A 9,711-nucleotide genomic window follows, 5' to 3' on the forward strand; every position below is an offset into this window, starting at 1 on the left:
ATAAAAAGCCATTAAAATTGTCAAAGCCACAAATCTGATACATTGCCAATAAAAATCCATAATAACTTTAAAAGCCACAAATCTGATACATTGTCAATACAAAAAGAACTAGTTTTTATACACATAATTCATAGATTTTTTCCATTGAGTTTTGTGAACTTGTCACCCAAAAAAAGTACTCAATTTTGTGAACTTGTCACCAAAAAAAGAGCCAGTACATGATTAAAAAAAAAACATTTCATTGTCTTTACATCCAATCTCCAAATAAAGTTCTTGGTAGAAGGCCGAAACGCCTGGTTGGGGCCCGATTAATTCGAGGACTCCGCTGCAATCAGAAAGGTTTTGAGTAATGACCACATATAAATAACAGAATTGGGTTTAAGAGTTGTTGAGTTTACCCTTATCGGTGCTTGTTGTGTCGGTTGTTGAGTTGATTGGCTCGTACTAGCTGCTTGTTGTATGGGTTGTTGAGTTGATTGACTTGATCCTCCACCACGTCCACGTCCCCTTCCACGTCATTCATCTTGAGCATCTCTGGCCTGTTGATGTGCATCCCTGGCTTGACGTTGTTCTTGTCTTTGCAATATCAAGAAATTTAACCACATTTATAGACATTGCAATGATTTTCTAAAGCAAGAAATCTGCCAAATGTGTACAATCTTACCAAATTTTCTTGTTGTCTTCTAAAACATGTAGTGAGGTTGTGGCCATACTTTCCACAACTAGAACATTTGACTGTGACATGTTTCCTGGTCATTCTAGTCCCACGTGGTGGCAAAACCTCATCGTGCTCGAGTCGTCTTAGTTTTTTTGGCCTTCCTGGTCCTACTCTATTGGGAGGCATTCCCATAGGTGTCTTTCCTGTCTCGGGCCACTGCTCCATGGGATTAATTGCACAGATTTTGTGCTTGTAGATATTCATGTATGTTGACTTCTTGTAGCATTCACTAATGTAGTTCTCTGGTTGCTCGTCCCTTTGCCAAATGCACTGAATTGCATGAGCACAAGGAATACCTGACAAATTCAAGGATTAATAACATGAATAATACAAGTTCAAGTTCATGACAATTACCTGACAACTGAAAGCGACCATAAGAGCATGTCTTCAATGCCAAGTCAACTCTATACATGCGACCATGTAGATTTGTAACTTGATACAATGAATCCCAACACCATTCTACAATGTTTTCACCACTCAAGGACTTGTTCTTCTCTATGATTTTGAAGATTCTAGGTCCTATGTCCCCATGCCATTTCTCCACAGTGAGGCGTTGTTTGGTCATCCTCTTCATTAAATACATCCTAATCCTCTCTAGCATAGACAATATGGGTCTCTGTCGAGCTAGTAAAATAGCCCTGTTACCATTGAAACACTCACAGAGGTTGTTAAGGAGTATATCACATCTTGGAGTAGTTCTGAAGTTGGCTCTTGCCCGATGCACTGGATTCTTCTCACATAACCAGTTGTAGGCTTCCTCATCCTCATCCCTGATTAAGTTCATCTCTTGGTGAAACTTCTCCACAGGATACTGCTTGGTTGCGGCCATGTTTCTAAAACTGTCCCTTAAACACCTAACCAAATTTTATAAACAAACAAGAAACTGTTAACTTCTTATGCAAGCTACTGAAATCATATTTGAAAATTCAAAATAGAAAGTGTTAGAAGTTACTTTACCCGAGTAAAATTGCTTTGCAAGTGACGAGCGCAATGCCTATGCTCAGCTTGCACAGAACCCTCCTCCCACATACCATTGAGTGCCTCTATCAAACCCTTATGTTTATCTGTTATGAAAGTCCAATGGTATCCATTGTAGATGTTGATATCATCTCTCAAATAATTTAGAAACCATGCCCAAGACTCTTTACACTCTGACTCCACAACAGCAAAGGCAACAGGGAACATGCCATTGTTAGGATCAATACTTATGGCCATGAGAAGTTGCCCAGTTTGGTGTCCCTTGATGTGGCAACCATCCAACCCAATTACTGCCCTACAGCCAGCTTTGAATCCTGCCTTACAACCACCATAGCAAATGTAAACTCTCTTAAATATTGGATTACCTTCCTCATCTGCCTCTGTTAAGAACTCGATTGTTGTTCCTGGATTGGTCTTCTTCAACTCGGCTTCATAGTCCCACAACCTGGCATATTGGTGTGCATAAGAGCCATCAATGATTTCCAAGGCTTTTTTCTTAGTCCTCTAAGCCTTAGTCCTCGAACAATCAAGTATCAAGTCCTTCTGGATTTTATTCATGAACTTGATAGATGACCAGCTCTCATTGTCCTTGAACTCCTCTAGGTACTTGTTGGACATCCAAGAAGCAGTACAAAATTTGTTATTGTTTGTTCGAGCACATGTATGCTTTGGTACATAGGTCATGATCTGGAATGTTGTGGTTCTTTCATTTCAGACGCATAGCACACCCACTTGCATGACTCGTCCTTGCAAACTGCTCGAACTCGGTTTCGATCATTCACTTTGAACTTCAACTCTTTGCCTGCCTTGATAGAATACTCCCTTATGGCATTTTTGAAGACTGCCCCACTTGAAAATACCATGCCCAACTTAAACTTGGGGTTTGCCATGTTAGTGTCTTCACGGAATTCTTGAAACTTGGGGAGAATTTTCCTGGACAATTTAGTAGGCTTAGGCTCAGGCTCATCTTCACCAGACGACTCCTCTTCCAGCACAATGTTTTCCTCCTCGTTATAGTCACTGTCCTCGTAGAACTGGCTTCATCATCAGTAAGAGGTAGCTTTCATTTGCCCTTTAATCCTAGACCACAGTCCACAGCAACGCTATTGACTTCAACTTCGTCTTCACTGTTCTCAAACCAACTGTCTTGCCCAAGGTCATCAAGATGGTCTTGACACTCCTCAAACTCTTGATTATGGCCCAAGTTATGTGCTTGACTCTGGCCCAACTCACGTGCTTCACTCTAACCCAAGTCATCAGCTTGACTATGGCCCAACTCCTCTGCTTGACTCTGGCCCAAGTCATCATCTTGACTATGGCCCAACTCCTCTGCTTGACTCTGGCCCAAGTCATCTGCTTGACTCTGGCCCAACTCATGTTGTTCACTCCCTGCTTCAGGCTGGCCCAAATCCACTTCAGGGCCCAACTCATCTTCATTTTGGTCCAACTCAGTTTGAGTCTGAGTCAATTCTGGTTCAGGGTAAATCATGTCTTCATTGTGAATAGGGTCTTCAGGTTGAGTCAGACTCAATTCAGATTGAGCTTCAGTCAGGTTTTCGATAAGAACTTCAACGTCCCCATCATGCTCAGGGTCTTCAACTTGACTTTGTGCCTCATCCACGACTTGACTCTGTCCAGGCTCTCCCTCTTCAACTTCTTCAGGATCTTCCACTTCAAAGTCTTGAACTTGTTCTTCCTCTTCAGCTTCAAACTCTTCAACTACAGGCACTGGGGACCATAGTCCAGGCTCTTCTACAACAGATGCATCTTGTACGGGGTGATCAAGATACAAATTCAGTTCTTCAGACTCCTCATACAACTTTGACACTGCTATAAACAGGCTCAGATCACAGTCCAGTGCAAAGAACTCCCCATAAGGTTCCAGATAGTACATGGGAATCGCTGAGTATCCAAGATTTTTCTTTACGATCTTGTCTAGCTCCAACAACGACGGTCTGTCCCCGTCTATGTGGTCTACGTAATCAATCCGACCACCAACGTAGGTTAAACGCTCATTCACCACTTCCACTCTACCCCCATGGTGAACTTTGAACGTGAACATACCAGACCCTTTACCTGAAACAATAATTAAACAATTTTTAATTAAAATCAACCAAAGTATTATTAAAATACAACTACTAAACAAATTCAAAAGGACACAAAACCAATAACAGACAACCACCACCACTGGTCCCCCCATTATTTTGTATTTAAAGCTTCTAACGCTCAAAACTAAGGAAACAACAAAACAATGGTGGTCCCTACTCAGATTCTTTACGAAATCGAAACATAACTCCAACCAAAACCAGAAAATATGGTTCCTACACTTTTCAAACCCTAAAAACAGATCCAAACATACATAAAAAGGGTTTCTCACCATATACTGGTCTATTATTGACTGACGCGCTCTCTGATGAATTTTTCTCTCGACCAGCTCTTCTTTTCGTCGGAGACTTGGGTTTTTTTCTCCGAGCCTGGGATTTTTTCTTCGAGTACGCCGTCGGAGACTTCGCTGGCACGGTTTTTTTCTTTTTCTGTGCCGAAGACTTCATTCTGAAACCTCATCCAGTGCTGCTAGGGTTCGATTTCGCCGGAGATTTGGATGTCGAAGGTTTCACCATTTTCGCGATGATAGATTAAACCCCCCTAGATTTGTGTGTACGCGGGATTTGTTCTTTCATTTTTTAAAAAGTATTTATATTTTTGAAACAATTGTAATATTTAATAATGATTCTAATAATTAATATATCTGATCATATTTAAACATTAAAAGTATTCATTATATGCAAAAATACGCTGATACCCTTTCAGAACAGTACATGTGTTAAACACGTAACCACTTAACGTCCAAATACTGATAGAAGTGGCTATTTGTAACACGTGTCTAAGTTCTGAGTTGAGTTCTGCAATATTTCCGAGTCCAGGGGGTGAAATGTAACCGAGGTACGAGTCCAGAGGGCAAAAATGGGATTAATTCTAAAAATAATAACTAATATCTTACAGTAATTATGGTAACTAGACTAGTAATCTTGATTAACTTGAAATACCTTGAAAACTTGCGATGAAATGCGGGAACCAGAAGGAGCCGTGACCCAGATGAAACAAATCTTTAATAAATAAAACTTGAAAACGCTCGTTTTTTAATGCAACCATCAACTACATCTATGAATAATAAATTAATTTATTATCCTGGTAGTTTTAATTTACTAAAAACCTTGAATCAACATAGAGATTCCGTATAGAAATTTATCAGCGAATCCGTGAATGATTGAATACATATTAAAAAAAAAACTTCTAAAACTACGAAAATCTCGGAAGATAAATGCATGAGTGATTCGAAATGATCATGGAATGAAGCTGAAAAATATAAAGAATTTATTAACACAACATAAATCTAAAGAGTCAACAAATTTGATAATTAAAAAAAATAGTATTAGAAAAATGGAAGGCAAGGAATTCAAAAACGACGCCGGTGATTACAAGATCAGAGACATTCCGAACTTAACTAGAAAAAAAAATATTTGGTCCCTAAAAATGATCGTATTTATAATGAAAGTGGACAAATAAAGTTGATCGATATAAGGTAGAAAAGAAGATGATTTCCTTATCTAAGACTAAATTAAGGGAGATTTCTAATTTCCTATTTTTTTCAAATATTTACCAGACTAAGAGTAGTAAAAAAAACCATACCCTAAGTCAAATGAGAGATAATAAACTTTTACCTATTATACCCTTAGCAACCTATCTCTTTTCTCTTTGTTTACCCCGTTCGCTCAGCCTATCTCACCCTAATTTTTTTCCCAGCTCACATCTCAGTCCAGCAAAGCTTCCCTTCTCTCTCGGAATCACGTCTCGGTGGTGGATCTCTTTCTCTCGCAGTCCAGCCCAGCTTCCCTTCTCGCTCCGAGTGTTCGATTTTTCTGTCAGTCCACGTAATCATCTCTCTTCCTCTCGGAATCATCGCTGTTGTGGATCTCTCTCTCTCACTCCAGGTTCCCTTCTCGATCGAAGTCATCGCTGCCATAACAGGTCCGTCGTCGTATCCTCTGAATCTGCAAACCTCTGTTCCCCTAGGTCGAGGATCTGCAAACTTCGAGTCGTGGCGTATAATTGATCAGGTCCGTCGAGGGTGCAGTCCAGTGATCAGGTCTGTAGCAGATTTATGGTGAACGGCACGTATAATTGATTTTGTGTGTTTCTTTATTCGTGACATGTTAGTGTGTCGGGGTAGGTGATTAGGGAAATCATAGTATGTTAGTGACATGTACATGTAGTTACTTGTTTTTAGTTTATTGACATGTTTCTTGATTAGTGACATTGTCATGTACCAGTAGTTAATTGTTTTAGGTTTAGTGACATGTTTGTTGATTAGTGACATCAGTATATATTAGTAACATGTACAAGAGGGAATTATTTGAAGATGTAACAACATGTAAGTTTATTAGTGACATGTACAAGAAACTATTTGAAGATGCAGTGACATTGTTATTTGATTAGTGATATATACTTGAGTCAATGATTTGAAGACTTAGGGACATGTTACCTAATTAGTGAAATCTGCATGTATTCGTTTAGTGACATGTCGTGTTTGAGATTTTTGATGTGCAGTTATGAAAGGAGATATTTTTACGTTCGTCAAGCATAACGGTGTATGGCTCAGAGACGACTATTACCAAGCCGGTGTTACACATGCATTGCTCATACCGCCGACGATAAACTACGAAGATTTTATGAAATTATTGTTTGCGGGTTCAGAGGGGAAGTTGAATCCAGAAATACATAGGTTGAATGTTAAATACAAAACTGAAGGAGCGGTAAAACCTGTAACGATTGACTCTGACATGAGTTTGGCTTGTTATTTGCACATTCGGAAACAGAAATCGGATACAAGGAAATTCTCCTTGGTTTTGGATATTTTACCTTTGGGCGAAGAAAATGACACTGCGCGTGTGGGTTCAACTCCGAACACAGTCGAGAGTGGTTGTGCAAAAGCTGAACCTGCAGAACTCCCAACTCCACAAGACGGAGGAGCAGAAGTCCCACCTCCACAAGAACGAGTTGCAGTCGAACCACCTCGAGAAGACCAACTCCTAGAAGACTCCACTCCAGCCTTACATGAGATGGGTAATGAGCGCGACAGCGATGAAGGTGATGAATCGGGTGAGAGCATTTATTCTGGTGAATCCGGTGCGTCTTCTGAAGCGCATGGGTTGACAACAAGTATGGATGAAGGATCCGTCGAAGTGGTTGATATCGATTCCCCAACAACTGTTTATAAAGGAGGAATGTACGCGAACAAAAAAGCATTGCAAATGCATTTGAGCTTGTTTGCGATTCAAAATCATTTCAGTTACAAGACCAGAGGCTCTACTAGAACGTATATCCATGTGGTTTGCCGCGATCCTACGTGCACTTGGGTTGTTCGGGCAGTTTGTTGTCAATGGTTCCCACAAGAAGAGTAGTAGTGTCTATTTATGTACATTTGATGTAATATAGTCTTACGAAGACTCTTGCTTGTAATTGCTTATTCATTAATAAAAAGTTGAAACGTTCATTCAATCTTCCTTGTCTGAAGCTTTATGATAAAACCCTAGTCTTTTAGTCCATAAACAAACCTAACAACTTACGAAGAGAGAAATGTAGATTTGCATGAACAAACTCTTCGTAGTTTGCTTAAAACGATATATTCGCAATCTTAGGGTCAAATGACTATTGACCTCAGTATGATTGTTAGAAGAATCTATGATGTCTGGTTATGAGGCATTGAGAGTTGGGGACTCTATAGTTCTTCTAGGTATCTTCCGAAGGTACTGAATTGACCAGTGCACTTCTAGAGACAATATAAGAACAAACCATTTAACCTCTTATGTCTCGAAGTCACTATGTATGAATTGCATCATGCTTACCTTAATCCTGAAATGAGACATGTCATTTCACACCTTAGTATTCTCATTTGAGAAAGTCAAAGTTCGGACTCACTATGTGATTCCGAACAAGGCCTATTGGTGAAGTACTAAGTTGTGAGTCTGTCATGAGTAACTTTGTGAAGTTCTCATAGATATGGAATTCATGTACAAGATTGCTGAAATGCAATGTATGTCACCTCATGCTTTGTTCCTTGGAGTGTGAATAAATGAACTGGCCAGTGTCCAAATTGAGTCCTGACTCTTTTGGATGAAACAATGTGACTTGTTAGCTCCTCGTCAATACATTGTTTCTAACTTATTCACAAGCGACAAAGGAGTTGAGGAAATAACAGCTAGAAGGGTAAAATGGTAATTTAGTAAATCCCGACTAGCTGATGACATTCATGAAGGGTAAACATAGATAATATTCAGTGGATCCGCTCATCGTTATTAGGTCGAATTCTTGAGTAGAAAACAAATTCATTTGAACCGAGAGATTTTCAGTGTCAACTCTTTAGTGGAGTCAGTTGGCATTAAGCTAAACTTGGAAAAGGTTTGTGAACTTTTGAGTCCAAGTGTTTAGCTCAAGCTTTGTTCATTTGGATCCATGAGGTCACTGTCACGAATCACATCGAGTAGGAATAGTTAAACTAGAAGCTAAGTCAAAACAAAAACGAGACAAGTTTTACGAAAATTGTCAAAAGGGTATTTTAGTCCTTTTGGACATAGGACGAAATGAATGTCAATAAATTATTTTTGACATTGTCATATGATGACAAATGAAATAAATATTACTCAGCCATAATAGTGTAATTGGGCCTTGAGGATTAATTTCGTTTCATAGAATTTTACTTGAAAATTCTTAATGGGCTTTTCTTATGTTGTCATGAACAATTGAAGAAACATCTAGAAGCTCCTTCTAGAAGCTCAAATTTCGTCCAACCCAAGGAAAATAAGGCTGAATTTCGTTCATGCCATAGTGGGAAAGAGAGTTTATTTTGTGCATTGATGTATTAAGATACTTGCCAAAAGAAAAAGAGGAAACAAATTTCCTTTAGAAGGAAAGTGCATTTTCGGCCAACTAAGAGAGAACAAATGAGGAAACAAATCCAAGGACTTGCATGACATGTCATGAACGTCCAACATGGGTAGAAAAGAGGAAATAAGATTTGCTCATGCCTCCCCTATAAATAGAGGCCTCATTCCTCTCATTCAAGTCATCCCACATAAGTTAGAGATTGAGAGCTTCTCTCTCTAGACCTTGTGGCCGATCCTCTCTCTCTCCCTCTAGTTATTTTCGGTTTTTGTTTTGGCACCTAGGTCCTCATTTGACCTAGTGGTTTTAGCTCTTCGACTCTGAGACTTGTTCTCGAGTCGTCGTGTTTAAAAGTGCCCACTCACTAATTCCTTTTCTTTCGAGTGATTTAGTGATAGAAACTTTCGTGGTTGCTCGAGGTGCCGAGGAAAGGAAGAGAGACGTGCTGCGAGGGAGAAGAGCGTTGCAACTTTCTAAAAGCTTCTCAAAGTTCAAGCTTCAAGAAAGGTTAGTAAACTTCTATGCTCATAATAGTTTTTAAATACACGTACTTGCTTCTTTGTCTAGGTTAGTAAAAACTGTTTTACTTCTAAAAGAAAATTTTTAAAATTCCGCCGCTTACCGAAGCGTTAATTATTTTCTCAAACCCTAGATCGATTCCAACACAGTTAGGATGAGGAACACGAGCATATTTCAGATTCGGAGGTGATTAATTCTGCCACTTACAAACTTGGTTTTTTTTATGATTATTTTTATTTATCTGTATGTATGAAGTATGTAGTCAGTATGGACAAGTTTAGTTATATGCAAAATGGCTTAAGAAGTAAGTAGTGACGTATTTATCGATTTAGCCGTTGACATATGTCATAACATCTGATCTTTTCAGATTCGACTCTGTTCATACATGTTCGAGTGAGTTGAAGTTCACACTTCCCTCACGCACTTTCCCGAAATAGAAAATAGGAAAAGATCGAGTATGTACCTTGTGCCTTTATGCACTAATACTGCTCTGAACATGTCGATCTAGGATTCTCTTCTAGTTGTCCGCTCTGTCGCTCTCTAACTAGGAAATT

General features: G+C 39.3%; 1 protein-coding gene across 1 annotated transcript; it reads right to left on the minus strand.

Moving 5' to 3' along the window:
• Window positions 1–400: 400 nt before the first annotated feature.
• On the minus strand, window positions 401–2,586 carry LOC149404425 (uncharacterized). The gene is made up of 7 exons (XM_089607522.1): window positions 2,429–2,586; window positions 2,062–2,141; window positions 1,671–2,010; window positions 1,462–1,572; window positions 1,073–1,356; window positions 691–1,014; window positions 401–576 (listed from the first exon to the last, which is right to left on the minus strand). The coding sequence occupies exons 1-7, from the start codon at window positions 2,584–2,586 to the stop codon at window positions 401–403; spliced, it is 1,473 nt and encodes a 490-aa protein (XP_089463648.1).
• Between the last annotated feature and the right edge of the window lie 7,125 nt (window positions 2,587–9,711).

The sequence above is a fragment of the Urtica dioica genome, chromosome 2 (assembly GCF_054948205.1).
Source record: "Urtica dioica subsp. dioica isolate 48M chromosome 2, U.dioica_male_clone48M_v1_H2, whole genome shotgun sequence".
In the NCBI taxonomy this organism is placed as follows: domain Eukaryota; kingdom Viridiplantae; phylum Streptophyta; class Magnoliopsida; order Rosales; family Urticaceae; genus Urtica; species Urtica dioica.